Consider the following 25,394-nt stretch of genomic DNA (forward strand, 5'->3'; position numbering starts at 1 on the left):
GCAGATGAGCTTCCCTGAGACGGTTTCTGACAGTTTGTGCAGAAATTCTTTGGTTATGCAAACCGATTGTTGCAGCAGCTGTCCGGGTGGCTGGTCTCAGACGATCTTGGAGGTGAAGATGCTGGATGTGGAGGTCCTGGGCTGGTGTGGTTACACGTGGTCTGCGGTTGTGAGGCCGGTTGGATGTACTGCCAAATTCTCTGAAATGACTTTGGAGACGGCTTATGGTAGAGAAATGAACATTCAATTCACGGCCAACAGCTCTGGTGGACATTCCTGCAGTCAGCATGCCAATTGCACGCTCCCTCAAAACTTGCGACATCTGTGGCATTGTGCTGTGTGATAAAACTGCACATTTTAGAGTGGCCTTTTATTGTGGCCAGCCTAAGGCACACCTGTGCAATAATCATGCTGTCTAATCCGCATCTTGATATGCCACACGTGTGAGGTGGATGGATTATCTCGGCAAAGGAGAAGTGCTCACTAACACAGATTTAGACAGATTTGTGAACAATATTTGAGAGAAATAGGCCTTTTGTGTACATAGAAAAAAGTCTTAGATCTTTGAGTTCAGCTTATGAAAAATGGGGGCAAAAACAAAAGTATATACAGTATATATATATATGGCTGCATATTGGTGCATGCATGAATACATTAAAAAATATATATATATTAGTTTTTTTTTTAATTGACTAAGTGGTAGATTTGTTTATTTTTGTTATTTATTTATTTTAGTTTGATTTTCCAGCCTTGGTGTCTCTTGTGAATTTCTGTAGCTTTTATGCTTAGCTGTGAACGTTTGTTAGTTTAATTAGTTTAGTTAGTAGGCTGGTGTCTGCTGAGATTTGGAAGGATTTGTATAAACGTGTTGTGTTTGTGTCAGCAAGCGACTCTGGCTTCGGAGAGGAAACCTGTCGGTGCCAGAGACAACAGACTGACACCCCAGTGAAAGTGAATGTGTGTCTCATTAGCAGTAGATGCCCTCTCATCACTCACACCAGCGTTTGATGCGGACCGCTCCGATTCCAAACACTTTCCGAGATGCTGTGCCGTCTGTCAGCGCTCATCCGACCGGATCCTGCAGGCCGCTGTGCGTCACTGACACTCGTTAGAATAGAGAGGAACACGCAAACACACGCAGAGATGAAGAGCGCAGGTCAGTGGCCGGATCGTATCTCAGCCTCATTAGCAGAGGGACGGCGAGAACCACTCGGAAGAGCTTTAATGAAACATTCATTATTCCTTCCTTCTCTTTCTCTCACACACCTAAACATGCTCCTTTCATTTCATGTTGCCACAAAGCAAGACCTGAAAATGAAGACGCTCTCATTTCCTTTTTAGCATCGGTTCGGTCACTTTGATCAATAGTTGAGGGCGGTTGTTTAGAGACTCTCACTCAGGAAATACTGAGAAACTTTTGATACTGATAGTCCAGCTGGTAATTAGTGTTTGACAAAGCAAATGTCACTATTCCTCGCACTTACACCAGAAAATTACTTTATGCCAGTATGCAAATATCTGACCAACACATTGGAAGTGAAATCTTTTCTTTCTTTCTTTCTTTCTTTCTTTCTTTCTTTCTTTCTTTCTTTCTTTCTTTCTTTCTTTCTTTCTTTCTTTCTTTCTTTCTTACTTTCTCTCTTAAATCTATATTATTTATTTATATTTGGTGTAATGAAATGTGTTTATGCAGTTTAAGGTTAAAAAAACACATTATTTTCCACATTCTGTTCCACATTTTCATGCTCATCGGTCTGAAAAGCTAGGTGTGCTCTGATTGGCCAGCTATCCAGTCCGAGTACCTCAAGCATGTGACGGAAATGTTACGCCCCTTATGATGCCTTACCATATTGTGATAACCCATTATAAACGAGGCGTTTGTTGCATCCAGTGGGGACATAATTACTGATTATAATGACTTATACTGTCTTTTTACGCGTTGCGTTGCATCGCGCCGCATAAACATAAAACCATGTCTGCATTTGTGATCGGAGAAATGACAAACAAGCGCTACTCTACACTGCTCAAAACTCGCGTTTGAATCATCAGTGGCAAATCCTTTAAATATAAAAACGTACTTACAGTCTGTGAGTCAGAACAGCCGGCATTGTAGTCTACTCTCCCAGGATCAGGAAACAGTCCTCCATGAAATGTGCTGCACACATCTGAATATTTGGGATGAACTGTTCTGGAACAGTGTTGTAAATACAACTTAACCACTGATTTCTAGTCGTGTCCTCTTTTGGAAGACCAAACAAAGTAGTTTCGCTTTCACAACAAAACAGCGTCACACACCGTGGCCTTGAGTGAGCAGAGGCGGGTGGGCTTAAGAAAGGCGCGGCCGGCGGATTCGACGAAGGAGCGTCTGGAGGGCTTGCGGCAACCACATGTGACGTCCCCAGGCTGGACTCCGCTTCGTCCACGGTGAAAGCCGATCCGGCGATCCACAGCGCAAAGGTGATGTATTACCCCAGTGACCAACACGGATCAGCTCCAGGCATGACGAAGTGGATATCGTCCTCTTTTGGAAGGCCAAACAAAGTATTTTCGCTTTCATAACGAAACACATCGCCTTCACGCACAGATCAGCTCTAGGCATGATGAAGCGATATCGTCCTCTTTTGGAAGACCAAACAAAGTAGTTTCACTTTCACAACGAGAAACACAGCGTCTTCAGGACATGGCGGCAGCGGCAACAAAACTACTGCGAGAATAAAAGTTACGCCTTCTTTCTTTGCGTGAACATTTGGGTGGCGTTATGCAAATCTTCCCACATAGTGACGTAGACATGTGGGGGCGTGTTAGAATGAGCCGTTTTAGGTAGGCGTGGCAGAGTCTTAACTTTTATAAAGAATATCTCTTTGGATTTGAGACTTTAGTCTTTGCAACTTTACAGATCTTCTTTATGCACCAAGACCTTGTAACACTCCAAAGAGAAAGGAAAAATTGAAATCGCATCATACGACCCCTATAATAATAATAATAATAATAATAATAAACAAGAATTGTTGGAAGTTAATTAATTAAACTTGCTTTATTTGTTTTATTTATTTAATTGTGTCCATGTATTTACATTTATGCATTTTCTTACTGAATGTACATTATTTACTTATTTACATTTTTAGATCATAATTATATTTTGTTGTTGTTTATGTAAATATATTTAATTTTATTTATTTATTATTTATAAATATATTTATTCATATATATATATATATAATTGTATATATTTTATAATTAATTAAATTAAATAAAAATAGTTATTCATTATTATTAGTTTAATTTATTATTTAATTTAACTTATTGTAGTTTTCAATTAATGAATTAATTAATGAGAAGAAAAGTAAATTTATTCTAAAGAATTTAACTATGATTTTTCATCAGCCTGGCAACAGCCTAGAACCCACTCAGCACTCTTATTCCAGCATCATAGTGCTGTGTTTTGCACATTTACAACATAAAGCTGTATTATATTTGTAAACCAACAAGATAGCAGAAATTATTATAAAGCTGTACTTTTTTCATTATATGCACTATAGCTCCAGTCTCTAAGAAATAGTGTTTTGCACCCAGGCGTAGAAAATAATAATATCCAAATATATATATTTCGAATTTCGAATATTTATGTTTATATATATTTATTGTCGGTTAAAAATGAGGATCAAAAAATGCTAATATTGATGATAGTGATGTATTGTATGGATATATCTTGCATTCGTATTTAGGATTCTCTCATCTCTCTCTCTCTCTCTCTCTCTCTCTCTCTCTCTGTAAGGTATTAATACAGCTGCCCATCATACTTTGCTTCACTCTATCTACAGATTAAATCTTATCTCTTGAAAGTGTACACACACACTCACAATACACTCTCAGTACCCTCCGGCTTCACCATGGTATCACTGTAGTATCTATAGCAACCAGCGGCTCTGTATAAAGCCAGAGTTTGAGCGTTAGCATGGAGAACATCATTACTCCAGCAGAGAGAGAGAGAGAGAGAGATCTGCTGGTGTCTCTCCACTGAGCGCTTAAATATCTCTGTAATGTCTTCAGCTCCGCTCCAATGGAATTACCACACTGCCACCGCCACTGTGTGTGTGTGTGTGTGTGTGTGTGCGCGCGTGCGTGTGTGCGTGTGTGTGTGTGTGTGTGTGTGCGCGCACGCACTTGTACAGCTATCTTTGTGAGGGCCGGTTTGCGTTTTAGACCATCGGATTGAGGACAATCTTTGAAATCGAGGACATTTTGGCCGGTCCTCACATTCTGACACTCCTTTAAATGCCTGTTTGAGGGTCAAGACTTGGTTTTATTGATCAGGTTATAATTAGGTAAAGGGTAGGTTTAGGGTAAGGGTTTGGGTGAGGCACTTAGTTCTAATGGGTAGGGTTAGGGTAAGGAGCTATAGATAGCATTGTGTCAATGATTGTCCTCACAAATCTAGCTATACAGAGTTGTGTGTGTGTGTGTGTGTGTAATCACATCCAGTCAGATCAGGGTTCGTATTTTGCAATCCCTTCAAGCGCTCACTATTAAGCAGTTATCTCTCGTCCGGACAGACGGCCACATTAGGAAGCGCAGTCTAGTGTGATGAAACGTGATGACATGGTTACCGGCAGAACAAAGCGCAGAAGACCAATTCTAGCTCCAAGCAGCTCGACTTCAAGTAAATTGAATGCTGCTAAATCTGCTTTTATGGCTGCGTGATCTCTTTCCTCTCAGGAGTTCAGTTATCACCCCAGGGAGGAAAAAATGAAATTAATTGAAATTGTCTGTGTATTTTTCATATGAATAACATTAAAGGAATGGTCAGGGTTTGATAGAAATAATTTGCACTCCTCCAAAAAAAATTGCAGGTAGAGTAAGGCAATATGGAAATTATCTAAACAACTTTACAACTCAAATCATTTACTCAAATATTTTTTTCTTAGAAGATTCCCCCCCCCCATAAGATATAGTATTTATGGAAGCTTGGGGGGAAAAGAAACAAAACAGAATAAACTCTGACTTTTAGAAAACTTTTAGAAAAAACTTCCAAATATAAAGTCAAAATTACCTTTTTTATTTTTTGTTTCATGGTGGAAACTGGCTGCCATAATTTATTCTGATTTTAAATTAGCTTTTTTGTATTATTATACATTTTTCTCTTTTGTAATTTTTATTATTTTGTTAAATATTTCTATTATTATTTTCCGTTTTATATTTGTTATATTGATTATACATTATGTAATATATTCATATTCATTCTATAATTCCATAATAAATTAAATCAATTGTATTATATAATTTAATTATTATTAAACTGATTTAAGTTATTTAACAAAAATGTGAACTTCACATTTGAGTCTTTAAGTTCTCTGGATGCTGGCAACATCCTAATGTACTGTACGTGTGATTTTTGCAGCCAGCGATGAGTTGAAATGATCGATTATATTATTATTTGCTGTATGGATAGGTAGGCACCTGCTAAAGCGGCTTTGTGACTGAAATAGAGCCTCATGAGCAACCGTACACGAACTGTCGAAAACATTTGCAACAATTTAATCCATTCCAGAGAAATCAGCGCAGAGATTGGAAGAAATGTCAGTGTTTTTGTTGACTATTTACAGTTGATTAAAATAAAGTTTGACAATTGATTAATTGACCTATCAATGCTTTCTATGTAAGCAAACTGAAAAATGCTGCACAGTCCTGCTTTACCAGTGTTATTTTAGAATTTCTGTGCTGTAATAGTATTTATTATTTTTTAAAATTATTTTATTTTTATTTTATTCGTTTTTGTTTTAGCAATTCTGTTACTATTTTTCATTTCATAATTTTTTTTAAAGTATATTTTATTAACTTTATTATTTGCCAGTTTTAGCCATTTAGCACTTATTTTAATTGTACATCTAATTTTATTTCTGCTTTATTTCAATTACCAAAAATATATATATTTAATAGTTTAATTAAAAAAATTTAGTTAACAACCGTGCCTTGTGCATCATTATTCTTAAGAAACATTGAAAGTACAATCTTTTTTATTATTTGTATTTATTTTATTTCAATTTTTTTATTCATACTTTACTTTTTCTTTATTATTGTAAAACTTCACTTGATATTTAATTGTATTTCTCTTTCAATTACCATAACATTTTTTTATATATATTTTTAAATATTTTACTTTATTATAAAACATCTTTTGATATTTGATATTTAATTTGAGTTCTCTTTTTAATACCCAAAACAACATTTGAATAGTTTAAGATTTAGTTAACAACACTGCCTTGTGCCAGTTTCTAGAATTTGTCCACAACAAATCATTTTCTGAGTGATTAATTTAGCTTCATAGCGTTGAGAAGTGCTTCATGCTGCATGCACACTAACTCTGCCTGGCCTTCTCTGAGCAGGCCGCTCACTAGGGTTTGGAACGACAGACATGTATTGATTCTGAGCGAGAGCTGCAGAGACTGAAGAGCAGTGATCTGAGCTCATGAGATTTCTCCTCTCTACCATATTATGCTAAGTAGAACACTTTAGCTCCTTCAGACTGAACTCTATTAGCGTGATTTATGTGCATGTGAAGCCATTCTGTGTGTCGTCTGTGTAAACAAGAGTAGGCCTGCGCCGTGTAATATTTTTAAACACATGCACACAAGACGTAGATAGAAGTGTTTAGGAAGCTACTTTTACATTTTATGCTACTTTGAAACTTTGTTAAACTTTACACATTTGATGTTATCAAATATAATCGAAGTAGATTAATAATATTGAATATAATATATCACAAATGTAAATATATAAATAACAATTATGCAATTCTTAAACTATTATAAAAATATGCAACAATTATACAAATATTTAAAATATATTAATAGTAAAAATGTAAATATGTATATTGAATATACTGTAAATAAATAAAATATAAATATAAACTTAATATATAATCAAAATATTATATAATGATATGTTGTTGTATTAATTGCATTTTAATTTTAATGTATATTATGAGTGTTTAATTATAGTAATATATATTATTTAAAAATAAAAATAGAATTAAATACTGTATATATAATTAAACAAATGACTAGCTATAACTGTGACTAGCTAAATAGTTAGTCTGGTTGTTGAATATAATTTGGTATATTTAAACTTACATATTTTGAAAATACTGTATTCTAATCACTCCTGGCATATTTCATGCCAACAGGGTGGACATGTTAAGCTTTGGCGAAGCAAGTGAAGAAAATGTGTCAATTGAAAAGTCACCAACTTGTTCACCTCAGCCGTTGAATTTCCCGCCACTGAAGAGACACACAATCTGTTGTCCTGATGTCACTAAAGGGGATGGCCTTTTCTTAAAGGGGCGGATTCCCCAATACAACAGGGTGGACAACCATTCAAGGGACATGGATAAACGCTGCTTTTTTTATTATTATAATTATTATCAAATGATCAATACACTTAAATTGAGTAATATCTTATTTAACAAAATATTAATACACTCTAAAAAATGCTGGGTTGTTTCAACCCAATGTTGGGTCAAATATGGACTAACCCAACTGTTGGGTTAAAAAGCTATTTTAAAAATGTAACCAAAATGTAACCCAACAGTTGGGTTAGTCCATATTTGACCCAACATTGGGTTGAAACAACCCAGCATTTTTTAGAGTGTAGGAGAACAAAATTGTAAAATTGTATGATTTGACTATTCTACTATCATTCAAATGTAATGAATGAATGAATGAGCAGTGCATGGGACATAGCAAAATAACACGCATCCTCTTACACAAAACAAAAGAAAAATCTAGAAAATGTATCTAAAGACAAAAAGTAATGCTTTTGTTATGAATATTAAAACTTAGCCTAATATAACACCCTTTAATAGTCATTTTTATGTTATCATGGCAAATGAGTTATGTACAGGACACCAAAAGGCACCCTACAGTGATATTGACCCATTTATGTTTATGTATTTATAGTTTTGTCTCCGATATAATCTGAAATTCATTACTAGCTGATAAAAACTTCTCAGCTCACTAACATGAATGAGACTGATACTCAAGCGTGTTTCTGCAGGATTCCTGCTCTCTCCTGTCGAGTGTTTTCACCGGGCTGCGTGTAATTAGATTGCGTTTAATCCTTCCCTTCGCTTCAAAGAGAGCTGCTCAATTTGATTGTGTGTCTGTCGCTTGTCTTCTGCAGGGAGCCTCGTCTCGTCTCGTCTCGTCTCGTCTCGCAGGAGCCCGTGTCACTTTGACGCTTTCTATCTACAGCACTGCTTAGCTGTCCTCTGCTTAGCTGAACGCTCCTCACGTTCATGTTCTTCCGTTTGTGCTGCACGACGCATGTTGCATGCATGTTAAATGGCTAGTTCCCCCAAAAAGCACAACAGGCGTCATGAAAGTTGTTCGTATGACTCATGTGCTTTCAAGCCTTGTGAAACCGTGCAAAATACAATCTTGCTTTCCACACAACGAGCTCTCATGATGATTCCTACCTGTCAATTACCCAGAATCCCTCATGCACGTACTTCAGCTATCATTGTGCTTTAAGAGACAAAAACACTGTGTGAAAAGTGCTTAACAGCCTGAGCTTCACACAATGAGTGTCTCTCTTAAGTTCACTCCAATGCTTTGAAAAGAATAAGAATTGTGCTCGCTGATTATTGTTGGTGTTTAAGTGAATTAATTATTAAGGTATATCTAAATACTATATTCATTTTGCTATTTTTTGTGTATTATTTGTTTACATTTATTTCATATTTTATTTAAATATCTTTAAAACTTCATATATAATACATATAATAAATATATATTTTATTTTAAGGATTTTTAGATATTTTTAATGGGAAAATGGGTGGTTAAAATGCAGTGTTCAAGTCTTTCTAAAAAGCATTTAAAATGTTGTTGTTGTTGTTGTTGTTGTTGTTGTTGTTGTTATTATCATTTCCCCAAATATCTAAATTTACTTGAGGACGAAAACTTAATATATAATAATGATATTAAGGCCTGTTTTCATAAGTTTTATCTTTGGTGTTCAAAGCAGATCATTCATTCAAATCTTGTGTATCCTTGGAACAAGAACAAAAATATAAAATCTTGCAGTGTTGCTTCTCAAGTGCATTTATGTATGTGTAAAGTTTAGTTTTCATAGCACAAAGCAATCATATGACTTCAGAAGTCTTCGAATTTAACGCACAAGTCATTTAGGATGCTGGAAGAACCTCATTGGTTAAATACAAAAGAGCTGTATAAATATTCCACAGAAATCATGCAAATGTGGAGTGTGAGTAAATACATTTTATTATTCGGATGAACTATTCCTATTCCACATGCAGATAATGTCATGCTATGCTCTGAGATGAGGGTGTCCCACTAAGGTCCTTTATCGAGTAGCCTACACCTTCCTGTCAGCGGGAGTATTTCCTGTCTTTATCTCATTCATTACTCACACAATCTGTGATCAAGCTGCAGTTGACGTTTATTAGCGTAGCACGCTCGTGTATCTCACTCGCTCGGGCTTTAAACAAAATACAGCAACCAACCTGTAAATAATGCATGCGCTGTTCCGACACGTGTCGCAGTTGGCCGTGTCCTGTCCAGTCCGATAGGAGAGCCTGTGAGGAGATAAAGAGAGAGAGACGAGTCATTCCCCGTTCACCCTGTCCTTCCTCATTATCAGCTGTGTTAGCATTCCTCACACCGGCGTTCTGCAGAGGACATGCGGGACGCCGGCTCACAGACCGCAGGACAGAACGGCCTTCAAATCACACCAATGCTGCAGAAATGTCAAATCAAGCTGCTTTTGACTGTGTTTTTGTTTGCTAACAGGAGCTAAAATGTGCCGATGCATGTGGCACATAGCTCTCTTTCTGCTGTCTACATAGGCAGCTGTCTTTTAAGGTAGCATCCTGGCTGAAATGAAACCGCACAAGAGACTGAATTTTACAGTGAATTCCAGTAGTTCATGCCAGCTAATTATGTAATACTTTACTCAAATGCAGAGCAATCACACATTTTGAGTACATTTGGCTTTTTAAATCAAATTAAATCAAATCAAACTGATCACAGATTTGATTAATTATTAAATAAAAAAATGGACTATTTGATTCAACTCTCTTAAATATTTGATAGATTGTTAGTAATTAAGACAACAAGTCTTCCTATTGAGCTTTCTTTTAGTATATAATAACTTATCTGCTGTTTTAGCAATTTAGATTTATTTATTTATTGTAATTTACTTAATTAAATGTATTTTTTCCTACAGTTAATCCAAATGTATTAGTATTTTTAAGTACTAATTTGATTTTAGTTTTTCCATTTTATTTGTTTGTTTATTGTTTTATTCATACCATACACTTAAAAAGAGAGAGAGAGAGCGAGAGAGAGAGAACATTTACTGGTCATTTTCAGCAAGAACATTATTAATTAATTTTACAGACATTTCCGTTAACCCTAAAACGTAATGCAGTGAATGTTTCAAAATACAGGTAAAACACCAGTAAAAAATGTGAAGAAAAAATGGAAAATTCCTTCATATTTTTTTTTGTATGTTTTTGATCATTAATATGCTGTCTTTATTGCAATTTTGTTTGGTTTATTTATTTATTGTAATTAACTTTATTTTATTTCTACAGTTTTAATCCATTATTCAATTATTTTAAGTACTTATTTTATTTTGCATTATTTATTTTTTGTTTATTTTCATTCATTCATTCATTCATAGCCAGGACATTATTAATTAATTTACAGACATTTCCATTAACCCTGCAACTCAATGCAGAGAATGTTTCAAAATTCAGGTAAACCACCAGTATTCATATTAATATAGTACATTGTGTCTTATTTTTACACATATGTTTAAGGTGTAGAACTTGGCCACCTATTAATAGCCTTCATTTCAGGCATGCATTTAAAATGCTGTCTCGTTGTGACCTTTAACCCTGTATAGAGTCCACAGGAGCATGATTTGACATTGCCCAACAACAGAAGAATGCAAATATCCATTGTGCATGTATGTTCACAAGAGTCTCCAGCCTGCAGTGAACATGAAATATGATCTGAGTTTAGACCAGTGGACACTGATTCCTTGCCAAAATCCCTTGTATTCGACCAGAGAGGTGCGATATCATTTCTGCTGGAGATCATCCTCACCTAAGATAGACTGAGCTCAGGGGGAAACGGGAAGTTCATTAACTAAACCAGAGCTTGATTTCAAAGGTTCTTCATTCGTCAGATCTTCTCTAGTTTTTGTCTTTCACTTTTATCAGAGTTTTTTTTCAGCTATAGAACTTTGCATGTAAATATTTGATTCAAAGTGAATTATAATCAGGCCGGATGTGTGTGTAATGTTTGTTGAAGCGCAGAGCTGTTCCTGAATTACTTCATTGCTGTTTTGTACATCAGCAATCAGCTTCACGTCGGCGCTCTTAACGGCATGAAAAACAAAACTGTTATTCAAATGCTGAATAAATTATGCATAATACTAGAATGCATCTCATTATAGTCACTTAACTGTCACTCACTGGAGGTTTGCACAGTTTGAAGTGACTGTTTGAGGCTTGCAGATCAGCGCAAGCTCATTGACCAGTGGTATGTTGCTGAATCTTCAGCATCATGGTAAAATAATGTGTATTTAGCTCTAAGATGTGCGTGTGAGTTTGCGGTGTAATTTGAAAGTGATGTCTTGAAGTGATTGCATGCAAAAAAACACATACGGCACAAATTTTAATTAACTTATTGCCCCCTTAGGATGAATTGTGTTGTATTCCTTATTTGGATAAAAGCGTCTGCAAAATTAATGCCTGTTCTCTACCAGTGTTGGGGAAAGTTATTTACTTTTAAAAGTAATGCATTACAATATTGCGTTACTCCATAAAAAAAGTAACTAATTGCTTTACTTAGTTACTTTTTTATGGAAAGTAATGCGTTACGTTGCTTTTGCGTTACTTTTAAAATCTGGACAGGGCGTGCTTATTTGTTTTTAAAATAAAAAAGCAAATATTTTTGGCAAATATAAAAGCCTTCTCACACCAAAAGTGAAAGGAATAAGCCTCAGGCTGAAGGGAAAGTACATTTACGTCCGTACAGTAGAACGCAGAAGAAGAAATTTCAACACACTTCAGCAGTAAAAAGGACACACAAATGTTTGTCTAGAGTCATTTGTGCTTATTTGTTTTTAAAATAAAAAAGCAAATATTTTTGGCAAATATAAAAGCCTTCTCACACCAAAAGTGAAATGAATAAGCCTCAGGCTGAAGGGAAAGTACATTTACGTCCGTACAGTAGAACGCAGAAGAAGAAATTTCAACACACTTCAGCAGTAAAAAGGACACACAAATGTTTGTCTAGAGTCATTTGTGCTTATTAGTACGGCTGAACTGGATCATCGAAGGTCAGAAGCAAATAGAACGGGATTAAACACATAAAGGATATTTGTGTTGTTTAACATTTAATTATTGCATTTTTTTTATTCATTTTGAGGAATACTGAATCTGTGTTTTTTTGTGTGTGAGTGAGATGAATGAATGCATATTCATATTTATTTTAGAACTACAGTAACATCTGATTTCTGTCACCATGGCAACACCAGAGCTGTCAATCAATAAACTGAAATAGTAACTTGCGTTACTTATTTGAAAAAGTAACTCAGATATTCTCTTGTAAATTAAAAATAAATTTGTTACTTTACTAGTTACTTGAAAAAAGTAATTGATTACATAACTCGCGTTACTTGTGTTACCCCCAACACCGTTCTCTACCATTAAAAAATGTTTTAGAAAGAAGTCTCTTTTGAGCACCAATGCTGCATTTATATGATCAAAAACAGTACAATTAAAATCTAATTTATTCCTGTGATGCAAAGCTGAATTTTCAGCATCATTACTCCAGTCTTTAGTGTCACATGATCTTCAGAAATCATTCTAACATGATGATATGCTGCTCAAATAATTTTTTTTTATTATTATCCATGTAGAAAACAGTTGTGCAGCTCAATATTTTTGTAAAAACTTTTTTTTTCTCTCTGAATTCTTTAATAAATAGGAAAGCCAAAATAACATCTATTTTTGATGTTAAAATGGAAACCTTTTGTAATATAATAAATGCCTTTACTGTCACTTTTCGGTCAATGTAATGCATCCTTGCTGAATTCAAGAATACATTTCTTAAGACTGGGCATTTACTTAACATCTCATTCACTTACTAAACTGCTAGTTATCATTAATCTCATTGATTTCTGTCTTTGAAAAAGTTTTGCGTATTGAAGGTTTGTCAGACTTAAATGTTAGTTCATACAGTATGACTGTGTAGCAAGAGAATAAACCTTATTTACACCATATTTATTTGTAAGCACAAAGCTGTGAAGCTCTAGAATGTTTGCAGTTTTTGATGTATGTTGGTGATCTTTTGCTCTGAAGTGACTCGAGTCTGTTTGCTCTGCTCTCAGTGTACAGTAGTCAGTTTACATCTGGTCTCTGGTACGTGTTTGTGTTTGTTCGCTCTGAGTTTGCCTCCAGCAGGTTTGTGCTATAGACTCTGAGCTGAATATTTCTTACATTTATAAATGCTAAAGTAAATAGCATAAATCTCCTTTCGTCAACAAGTTTTTCTCTGCCGGTGGTGATGTGTGGAGACGTGGGGTCCGACAATTCGAGAAGCTTTACTTTCACTGTTGGCTGCCATTAGTAATTACCACCTGTCATAGCAACGATTGCTTTGCTGGCAGGAAGACGTCAACCCGTCCGATGGTCCCACGATGGAGGGCTAATGTCAGACTGACGGGAAACCGACGGAGTGATCAATAGCTCTGATGAGGCGTGTTGTCATATCTGTCTGTCTCTTGTCCTGTTGATCCGTATCTCCAGCTCGACTCTGTCCGTCTCTCTTGCTGGAGTATTACGGGATGAATACAAGTTAAGCTGTATTGACAGCATCCTGTCGATTAGCACAGAAAATAATTTCCGTTCATAATGTCAATGTGTGTGTGTTTCTTTTGTTGAAGTTATAGGTAAGTTTTGGTAGTTAAATCTACTCTTTTTGCTTATGGATGTTTAACCCAAAATATTCCTGGGGTTTTTTGTATTTATTTTTTATTTATTTATTTAACACTTGTTTAATTTGGTTTTACCTTTGTCCAATTTTTTGCACAGATTTTTTTAATGTGCATTATATAATTGAATATTCATTGATTATTATTAAAGTCAATAAACTGATGCTTACCACTTTATTTATTTAGTTAAAGATGCTTAAATAATGCTTATTTTTTCATAATCCATTGAGTAATAATTTCAAAATCAAAGAATTCAATAAATTCTTTAAATTGATAAATGTTTAAATGTTAAATATGATTTAAATATATAAAATGGTAAATTTATTTTAAAATGAACTATTTGTGATATATAGTTTGATTAAATAATATAGAAAAAATGCATGAACAAACTATTTTCCCAGAGTTTTTCCTGCAACTATCATGTCTTGAAAGTTTGTTTTTACAATTTAGTTTGAACTTTTATGTGTTTGTCTCACCTTTTTACTTGTGTGTTTTGTTATTTTAATGTACTTGCATAAATAATTTGACTTTCATTACTATTTAGCACAATACTGGTCTAATCTAGCTGGTTGTTCACCTTCAGGTTAATGATGAAATCCAGAAATATTATTGTCAAAATGCAAAAAAATGGAACAAAAATAAACTGGTTCTGCATGTTATTTATCAGACAAAAAAAATCTGTATGGAATTGTTTAAAAAGAAAGAAAGAAGGAAAGAACAAATGAATGAGAATGTATTGAGTGATTTATATGTAGAAATATAACAAGCATACAAAATTAGTTCTGCATATTAGTTAAAAAATCTGTATTAGGCCAGACTTATTTCATGCCAATTGTGATCCATACTGAAGTTTACATTTCTATGCTGATTCTCTTTTTCCAGTCAGACTCAGTTGTGGTTGTTTGGTAGAAAATGCATTGTGACCTCAGCCGGACTGAATGGTGAACAGTTCAGTGTGAAACGCCCCGCTTCTCTGTGACTCAGTGAGACTCTGAAACTACAGTCCAGAGCTGATTTTTTAGCAGTTACTGTCAGAAAGCAGCCCACTCGACCATTACCGGCACTGCCACCCCTGAGCTCTGCATCGGCCTCCTTCATAGGTCAAACTGCGGGGCTCATCGTGTAAAAGAGCCGGACACCGACAGGCCATTTTGGCTCTAATGAGAGCATGTGAAGTGCTGTTTGCTGATGCGTGGGGTTTATCTGAGGCTAGTTTCCGTGCCTAATGGGGACAGTGATGTATAGTGCTGTTGCTGGGAGCCTGAGGTTGGGCAGGAGGAAGGCAGAATAATGTTTGTCACAAGGCTCTGGCTGCCGGCAGTGATCAGGCCGAACCCTCCGGAGCAGCTGGCACAATGCGGGAGGTAATGCGTTGGAATGTAAAAATGAAGTCAATTATGTTCCTGAAATCCTGATTCCCGATGTTCCTGATGATCCCGAAAGAGAGAGAGAGAGAAGACCTTTGGGAGACGAGTTGAATTCTCCCACAAAGGACCCTCAGATTGCATCGATGAAGTCGTGGCCTAAAGGTTAGAGAGTCGGACTCGTAACCCAAAAGTTGGGGGTTCGAGTCTTGTTCCGGCAGGGATTGTAGGTGGGGGTAGTGAATGTACAGCGCTCTCTCCCACCTTCAATACCACGACTGAGGTGCCCTTGAGCAAGGGCCCTTTTTTATCATTTAAATAGATGCACAGAGAAGGAGTTTCTGTCAGAAGTAATTATTTTCAAAGCTTTGGGTGACGTATATATAATGTCTAACTAATTTTCAGTATGGATGAGTTCTGGTAATTATTAATTTATAATAAAAATAAAGTAATTATTTTTTCCTTACGTTTTAGCAAGGGCTGGTTATGAGGGTATATAGAAATGTCAAGCAGCTGACATATTGTTGCAACACAGTAGATATTTTATGTATTTTTGTAAGCCTGTTGTGTGTGAGTGTGTGTGTGTGTGTGGGTGTATATATACATTGGTGTGAAATAGGGCTGTGTATCACCAGCAAAGTCACGATACGATACATATCACGATACGCATCACGAAACAGGGCTGCACTGAATTTCACCTAAGCAGAATTTAGAAAAACGGCTGTTTATTAAACACTGCTTACTATAGTGCCATTTCTAACTATTGGCAGAGCAGGCAGTTGACCTCTGCATTATGAAGGGCCTCCATAACTGTACCACAGTACAATATAGGTAATAGCATATGTTTCATGTTTCATGTTTACATTGTGCACTCCCCACCAGGTACAATATTCTGATTGTTTGCATCTTGTTTTTAAGCCCATAAATAATAATGTACTCGTTCTAATACATGTATATTGTAATGTATTCATTCTAATATATTTAAAAAATAATTTACATTGCTGGTAGGTTATCATTGCACAAATTAACACACTCTCTAAGATTAAAAAAAAAAGAGGAGTTCTAAACTAACGCGCTGTCTTCACTGTATCTAACGCACACACGCTCAAGGCTGATTTATACTCGACGCCAGATTAAACCTTGTTGTAGCCTATACTGTATATGCTCTATTCATTCTTTTTTAGAAACCTCACACTTTTCTACTCAATTTAAAACGTTGTAAAATCTTAAACAAATTAAGCGCGGTCCACTGCTGCACACGTGCCACAATATCGATACAGGGCCAGCTGTAACGATACATCGTCGTATCGATATTTTGAACACAGCACTAGTGTGAAAAAGTGTCCTGATTTCTTATTTTTTTGCACGTTTGTCACACTTTAATGTTTCAGATCATCAAACAAATTTAAATATTAGTCAAAGATAACAAGTGAACACAACATGTAGTTTTTAAATGAAGGTTTTTATTATTAAGGGAAAACAAAATCCAAAACTACATGGCCCTGTGTGAAGAAGTGTTTGCCCCCCTGTTAAAACTGTGGTTTATCACACCTGAGTTCAATTTCTCTAGCCACACCCAGGCCTGATTACTGCCACACCTGTTTGCAATCAAGAAATCTCTTAAATAGGATCTGCCTGACAAAGTGAAGTAGACCAAAAGATCCTCAAAAGCTAGACATCATGCCGAGATCCAAAGAAATTCAGAAACAAATGAGAAAGAAAGTAATTGAGATCTATCAGTCTGGAAAAGGGTATAAAGCCATTTCTAAAGCTTTGGGACTCCAGCGAACCACAGTGAGAGCCATTATTCACAAATGGCAAGGGGCCAACACTTTTTCACACCACTATGTGTGTGTGTGTATGTAAGCCAATTATATCTGTGTATGTGTGTCTGTGATCTATGTGGTAATACCTATTTTTATTTTTTATTACCTATTATGGATTAAATATTTATGATTTGATGTTGTTATTGTAATCAGTTAATGTATATATTTAACTCATTTGTTTATTTTATTTTTATTCCTTATTTTTTTTATTTCTTATTGAATATATTGTCTATATAATGTCTATTTGTTGATAATCCAGTGATTTAAATATTCTTGAATTCTTGCAGTTATTTCATATTTAGTTTGGATTAATATATGAAATGTTGAATTTCTTGTAAAAAAAAATCCCTGTATATTTTTCCAGTTATGTCTGAAAGCATGTTTAATTTACTGCAGATATTTACCACATTTATTTTTATTTTATTTTTAAATGTTAAATATTTTTAATTCCTATTTTTGGTAATCCAATGAGTTCAATATTCTTTAATTAAATTTTTTTAATTATTGATTTCGTATTTACTATGGATTGCATATATAAAATGTACCATTTCTTTACTGTGATGAAAGAACTTTCTCTCCTACAGTATTTGTTTATTAACAAAATAAAATGGTATTTATTATTTAGAAAGCGTGACCATAACCTTGCCCAAGACCATGCCTGAAAGTATCATCATCAAACTTTATTAAGGACACACTCGGTCCAACCAAAGACACAACAATAACAACATACAAGAACACACACGAGGACAAAAACCACAATATCACATATTTACATGTGTACTAAAACGCCAATGATTCCACATATTTGAAAAAAGCCTGACTGAACTTAGTGCCAAGTTCGTCAGTGTTCAAATTATACTGTTTACAGATTCTGATAACCTACACATACATCTGTACATGAGATTACGCTACACAGCAGCGCAGGTTGGCACACCAGCACTGACAAACATTTGGCTTGCGCTGCTCCATCTTGGCACCTTAAGCAGCAATCGCATACCATCATTATAAGCTACATTAAGTCTCTGCATACTGCTCTTTCTGTAATGCCGCCACAAATGGCCAGTATACATAGGAGTACAGTATGCTTTAATACGTGTAGTCTTCACAGATCCTGAGCACATGCCAAATTTGCGAATCAACATTGTACAACACTGTCTGTAAATATCCCTATCATCAGACATGACTTCAGTTATATAATGCCCTAAGTGTTTAACCTCATTACATACCTTAAGGACACTCCCAGACAGAGAGAAGTCAGGAAATGTTAGTTTCCTGTCCCCCCTACTCCTAACAATCATAATATTACTCTTTTTGGCATTATATTTAATATCAAAATCTGAACCATATCGAGAACAAATCCTCAATAACTGTTGAAGACCAGCACTATATGGACAAAAAATCATCAAATCAAAAGTATGTTTTTAAAGAAATGATTTGGTTGGTCTATTTTGTTTGGAATGATTTTGTTTCCACGAATCACTCAATGTTTGTTTTTGATCATTAACTAATGCACACCACGCTTTTTACTGTGATTCATAGTTTAGCTACACAACCGCTAGCATTCCCTTTGATCCTGTAGCATGTTTTTAGTCAAACGCCTCTTTGCATACATCTTTGTCTGCAGCATGCTTTTGAACACGTTGAAAAGTACTGCATCATGCCTGCGGTAATGTAACAGATGTAATTATGAACACACTCACCTACGTCCTCCAGTCACACTGTCTTTTGTCACACAAATGACATTTCTGAGTGTGTGGAATGAGACTAATGTTGCATAACCACACAAGCATTAACTGTTTCTGCATTGAATGCAGGAAAATGCACTTTCTCAGACCTGAGCTAGGGAATTGAAAACTCGTTGCATTGCCTTGAGAATACATTAAAATATTACTTGAAGTGTAATATATGGAACCGCATTATCCATAAGAAACCTCTGAGGTGTTTGCTCAGGTAATGTTAGAAAATTCCCTCTCTGAAACCAAAGTGGAGTTTCATTTGGTTTTTTTTGTCAATGTTTTTTTTGTGCAAAGCATGCTATTAGACTTGATATAAGTGCTAATACACTGTCTAAAATTAATAATGTGTTTATTATGCAAAATATGTTGTTTTGATCAGTCAGCGGTCCATTGTCCCATGATTCTCCGAGTTTGTGCTTGAGTGGATCTCTAATCATCCTCATGATGATGTTGTCTATAGTCTCCTGAACATCCTCTGGATCAGTTGTTTATGAAACCCTCTTGCTGTGACCTTAATTGTGCTTCAAGTATATAAAATAGACATGTAGTCTTGCAGGTAATTAATGCCGTTTTTAATCACTATCCTGGCGGGGTTCTAGTGCTTGCATCCCAAAGCATCTTCAGGGAAATGTGTGTGTGAATATGCAGGAAAATAAGTCTGTTTCCTGTGCAAACTCAATTTTTTCATTTCCCTTGACCTAACCGGTCTCAAACATTAGATTTAGTCCTGTTTCTCTCTAAATTGCATGCAAACTGATCTCATAAGGGGCTTACTTAATGTTGTACAGTTTTTTGTGTAAATGCTGAACTAATCAGTATGTTATGCTTAGCTGGGTGGGATAAAGCTAAATGTGGCATTGGAATATTTTAAAGCGATAGTTTAGGCTGATTTGCATGATATCCTTCTGTGGGAATGAGCTGGTTTATCATTGATTGGCTCTGACTGTAAATATTCAGCTGTTATGCCTGTAAATATCCTGCTTGTGTAGCTTACTAGTTAGTGTCTATGATATTTCCCGATTGGACTTGTTCATTTAATCTAAATATACTGCATAGTCTTCTTCTTTGTGAGGTACATTTTATTGTCTTTTTCTACTCTCCTAAAAAAGGTTTGTCATTGCTTAATGCCTCTGCCCCGATTTGGATTCAATTGCTAGATTAAATAGGCGCTCTCGAAAGTAGAAGGCTTTTGGCATCGTTAAATAAGTAGTATTTAGAAGGCCTCTAGCAAATTTCCCAGGTTGAGTCCAAGGTGATAAAAGTCAATATGAAAAAGAGCGCTGCCCCAAAAGTCTTGCTTAACGACCAAAGATGCACTTATCCATCCTAATTAGACCTGCTATAGCAGTCAGTTTGAGAACCAAACAATTCTTGGGGGTGAATTAATGTTTAGAAAACCATAGAGACAACCAAAGTAATCAATCTTTAGGTCAACTTTCCAAACAGTGTACATTGGATTGTTGGAGCTTTCAACACATTGTAGTTGGCATGAGTTGTAGATGTTTAGGGAAATCTGTGAGGAAATGCAATTCTGCTTAGTGCAGTTCTGTTGGCACAATTTTATTTTTTATAAAAAAAGTATTGCCCTTAAAGTCTTACTAACCAACCAACGATGCACTTATCCATCCTAATTAGACCTACTATAGCTTAGGGCTGGACGATATGGCCAAAATTTATATCACGATATATTTCTTAATTTCGGTCAATACGATATAATTCCGATATCGATATGAACACTATTAAAAAAGCCTCATAAAAACGGCCAAGAACGGCCACAACAGATGTCTGTACCTACAAACTTATGAAAAATGTATTTGCCAACTCTATGAAACCTACTCCTATAAAACTATATAATATTTTAGGAAAAAAAGGGCGCAAATAAATAAATGTTCACCTTTTATTGGTATTCAGCCTTCATACAAACAAGAAATGTGAAATCACTGTCAAATAAATCTCAGACTCTCCTTGTTAATATTAATATTTTTTTACTTCAAACTATAGGCTAACATACCAGTCAAAAGTTTTTGAACAGTAAGATTTTTAATGTTTTTTTAAAGAATACTCTTCTGCTCACCAAGCATTTATTTGATGCTTGCATTTATTGAAAATGCAAACTGCTTGTCTGCCAGCAGGAGGCGCTGTGAGAGCGATGGAACTAATGGTTTCTCCAGTAACGGCTGTAAACAAAGCAGCTCCGCTCATGAATGCTGCTTTATCAGATAAAAATGCCATCTAAACTATTCTGAAGACAGTCGGTTCCCTTCAGAGATACATTCATATAAAACACCCGCGACGTGTTTTGATTTTGAAACGTGCAGTGCTCATGTTTATTCAACGAAGTCAAACGCCACAAATAAATGAATGTATGGGAAACACTGGTAATGTATATCGAAATATCGGAAATGTGTTTAAAAATCATATCACCGTTAATTATATCGTGATACATATTGATATTGAATTATTGTTCAGCCCTACTATAGCTAAAGAACCAAACAATGGCTCTAAAACTGATGTAATGTTTTTGTTGTTGGAGTAGTTTCTTGTATCTTGTGCATAAATGCATTGGAAACTACCAAACTAATCCATCTTTAAGTCAACTTTCTGAACAATGTGCATTGTGGTTCACATTTTAATTGGCGTGCATTGCAGATTTTTCAGTTACTTTATCACAGAATTTCATATTTTGAAACGGAGTGCTACACTTAAAGTTACTAACCAACCAAAGCTATACTCATCTATCCAAATTAGGCCTACCTGAAGTATTGTTTTCTGTGTTGAAAACATTTCTTGTGTCCAATGCATAAACGCACAGAGAAAACCAAAGTAATCCATCTTTAGGTCATCTTTCCGAAAAATGTGTATTGTGGTTCACTGGCATATTCAACACACACATTGCAGTTGGCATGTGTTGTGAATGTTTGGAGAGACCTGTGTGTAAATGCAATTATTTTTGGCGCAATTCTGTGCTGAAAAAGTGCTGCCCATATAGTCTTGCTAACCAGCCAAAGATGCACTCATTCATCCAAATTGGACCTAGTATAGCAGTTTGAGAACCAAGCAATACATGGGAATGAAGTAATATATTCTGTTAGAATAGTTTCTTGTACCCAATGCATAAACACATTGAGTTATCCAAGGTAATACTCCTTTAGGTCAACTTTCTGAACAATGCATTGTGGTTCATTGGCTCTTTTAACACATTGGGGAAACCTTTGAAGAATTGCTCTTCTGCTTGGTGTAGTTCTGTTGGCACAGAATTTTATTTTTATGAAATAGTGCTTCCCTTGAAGTCTTGCTAACCAACCAAAGCTGTACTCATCCATCCTAGTTAAGCCACGGTCACACTAGACTTTGAGCATGCAAAATTTGTTCAGATGGTGCTCTGAAAAGGGGCGGGAGCAGGATATGACATCACGTGCAGAAATATCCTCACTAGTCATAATTATTTTCTATTTAAGTGATTACAATCAGTCACAAGTATAGTTAATCAAGTACACACACGCACAAATACAAATCTCATGTAATTAAAAAAATCACATAAAATTACACGTTTCACTGTTCAAACATACCATCCGCTCTATTCATCCCTTGCCACCGCAAACCAAGCCGCTTCTCTTTTTATGTGATTTTTGTAATCTTTTAAAATTGTGTTTTATTAAACAGTATGACACGACACTGCTAAAATTAGCGATTCCTCCATTTCTGTACCGAGAGGTCACTTTGTGACGTTTTGATCTTCAATTGGTTTCACGCGACGCGGATTCGCAGGTCAGAGTTCACCAAACTTGAACTTTGCTATGCAGCGAAATGGGAAATATCTTCGCATGGGTTTGCGTTTCCGGTCTGACGCATTCGCATGCTTATGAATGGAAGTCAATGGAATGAAAAGTCTAGTGTGACCGCAGCTTTAGACCTACTCTAGCAGTTTGAGAACCAAACAATACATGGGACTGATACCAAACAATACATAGAAACAACCAAAGTAATCCAGTGTGCTTCAACACATTGCATCTGGCCTGTTTTGGAAAACCTGTGGGAAATTGCAATTCTGCTTGATGCAGTTCTTTTGGCACAGGATTTAATTTTACTCTTTGCATGCTGGTTAAAGTACATTGTCTTACCCTTCTCTATGAGCTTCTCCTTTTTCCAGCTCCTGAATGACACCCAGCAGCACTTTAATGGTTTCCTGGCTGGAGCTGATCATGTTTTCCATGGCCTGGAGCTGCGCTTTAACATCCCCATCCTGATTGACAGGCACTATCTGCTTGCACGCCTCATTATCCGTCTGTAGAGTTCCTGATCCCGTGCTGCCCCTGCATGGAGGCGCGGGCATGGGAACGGCTGTCGAGGAGATTGGAGTCACCGGCGCCGCCGCCTCCATAGCCCGCAGCGGTCGAGCAGACAGCGTACCCGTGTGGCACTGGACCTGCGTCGTGCAACTGGTCCGCGGCAGCGTCTGCGACTGTAGGCCATTGAGCTGCAGCGCATTCTTGCGTTTGCTCCGCTCGGACGGACTCTCCAGGCACTCCACCTGCGTGAGAGAGTTCCACGCGATAGGTCCCATCACTTTGGAGGAGGAATCCTCTAGAATATTCCCACTGCTCTCCCCAGAGTTCAGCAACTGCAGCTTGCCTGAGCGATCAAGAGTTCCAGAGTCTCTCTGGAAGCCCTTACTGTGTTTACTTCTGACGCTACAGATCTGATAGTCCAAGTTGTCCGTTCCCACTGCGGACCCATCTGTCGGACAAGGAAGAACCAAAGCGTCCGAACATGGTCCGTCTGTTCTCTTCAGACAGTCCCTGGCTTGTGGGTGTTGCTCTATAGTTGCGACACACTTGCTGGTGTGCATTAATGCTCTTGTTTTCCTCACATTTTGAGAGGGTACACACTCCCTACCTGTCTCGGTAGCTTTTGCCCTCTTTACATCAATAACAAACCCATCGTCCTGATCCTTACAGCTCTCCACAACAGCGGCATGCTTGACCGTATGTCCTTTCTTCCGCTCAAATGGAAAAGTCTGGTAACGCTTCCTAAGATCCGGTGATGTTTGCACTCCGGTGCTTTTGGTGACATTGGGGATTGATCTGCGAGCTGGGACGGTCATGTACTTGCGGTACGCTACCTTGTAGACTGGCTTCCCCCCTCGGGCCGCAGCAGCCTGCTCATTCTGCGCCTCGCAGATGTCCTTGAAGCGCACCTGAAGGGCTTTGTTGCGCTTGCGCACCTGCCGGCTTTCATCCGACGATCCTTTGACCTCCAGGGCCATGGAGGCCGCCGTTGCCTCTGAGTCCGACTCAGAGTTGGTGAGCATGCATTTACCAGCGTCCTTGCTCACCATGGTTCCTGCAAACACAATATTATTAGTTGAAAAAATGGTGCACTTGCCTTTAGCAACTGTATCTTGCATGTAATTGTGTTAGTAGATTAGATTTCTGTGCTTAAATGATCTGACACAAATGTGAAAATAATCAGTCATGGAACCAGAAAAAGGGCACAGCTGCAACATCCTTAATCCCCAGACTCTATGAACGTTTCATATAGCGAATTAGCGTCCTTTCGTTCGCTAACCTGCTCGGCTTGTATGCAGTGAAATTTATGGAGCAATCTCATAAATGTTGTCTTAGCCCATGACTTGCTTGTCTTTGACAGTTAATTGCATCTCTTAATCTTGTGTGTTCTGGAGCGACCGCACGCAGGGAGAATGATAGGAGTGAAAGCGTGTCATCTGTCTACCTCCCTGGAGTTCACCATCCCTCAGCTAACTAATAGAAAGAGAGACACTGGCTGCCCTATGATTCAGCATCATCACCCTGACAAACACTCCCAGCTTCCATCCGAGGCCTCTGTGTCAAACTGCCTTTTTTTAGTGCCTTGATATGTGCATTCTTTTCTGGAAATATGGGAGTGAGTTTGATGCTGTATGTATGTATGTATGTATGTATCTCGCTCTCTATCTATCTCTATCTCTCTGTCTCTGTCTGTCTGTCTGTCCTACCTATTTATCTACCTATATCTGTATCTATCTATCTATATTAGAAAACGTACTTTATTTTTCTAACTTACTCAGTGAGACCAAAGACTGCCTGTTAGATTTACCCAAAACACATTATATCCCATGTTTAACCAACATAGGAACATCAGTGACAAATTCCAGTAGATCTGGCCGAGGTGAGGGTGCTCTACTGGCTCCAATAATCTGCACTGGTTTGAATTGGCCGCCTCCAGTTTCCCCTTTGTTTTGCCTCCAGCTAGTGCGATGACGTAATTGTGACGTCAGCCTTAAAAGGGTCTATTTATTATGTGTATATATAAATACACACACATTCAGTATATATTTTGAAAATATTTACATGTATATACATTTATATATCTACATTATATTTTATAATATATATTCATGTAGTTAATATATAAACATAACATATTTTTCTTAAATATATACA

The 25,394-nt window shown here is 36.6% G+C and overlaps 1 protein-coding gene across 1 annotated transcript in view; it reads right to left on the reverse strand.

Moving 5' to 3' along the window:
• Positions 1-9,329: 9,329 nt before the first annotated feature.
• LOC107582176 (protein FAM196A-like) overlaps positions 9,330-25,394 on the reverse strand; it is a 29,329-nt gene continuing 13,264 nt past the window's right edge. Inside the window, exons 2-3 of the mRNA XM_016267913.1 lie at positions 23,073-24,294; positions 9,330-9,592 (exon numbers count right to left, since the gene is read on the reverse strand). Coding sequence (XP_016123399.1) covers positions 9,460-9,592; positions 23,073-24,289 — 1,350 coding nt within the window. The 5' untranslated portion in view covers positions 24,290-24,294 and the 3' untranslated portion in view covers positions 9,330-9,459. The remainder of the gene's footprint in view (positions 9,593-23,072; positions 24,295-25,394) is intronic.

Source organism: Sinocyclocheilus grahami, unplaced genomic scaffold (assembly GCF_001515645.1).
Source record: "Sinocyclocheilus grahami isolate Dianchi unplaced genomic scaffold, SAMN03320097.WGS_v1.1 scaffold41.1, whole genome shotgun sequence".
Lineage (NCBI taxonomy): Eukaryota > Metazoa > Chordata > Actinopteri > Cypriniformes > Cyprinidae > Sinocyclocheilus > Sinocyclocheilus grahami.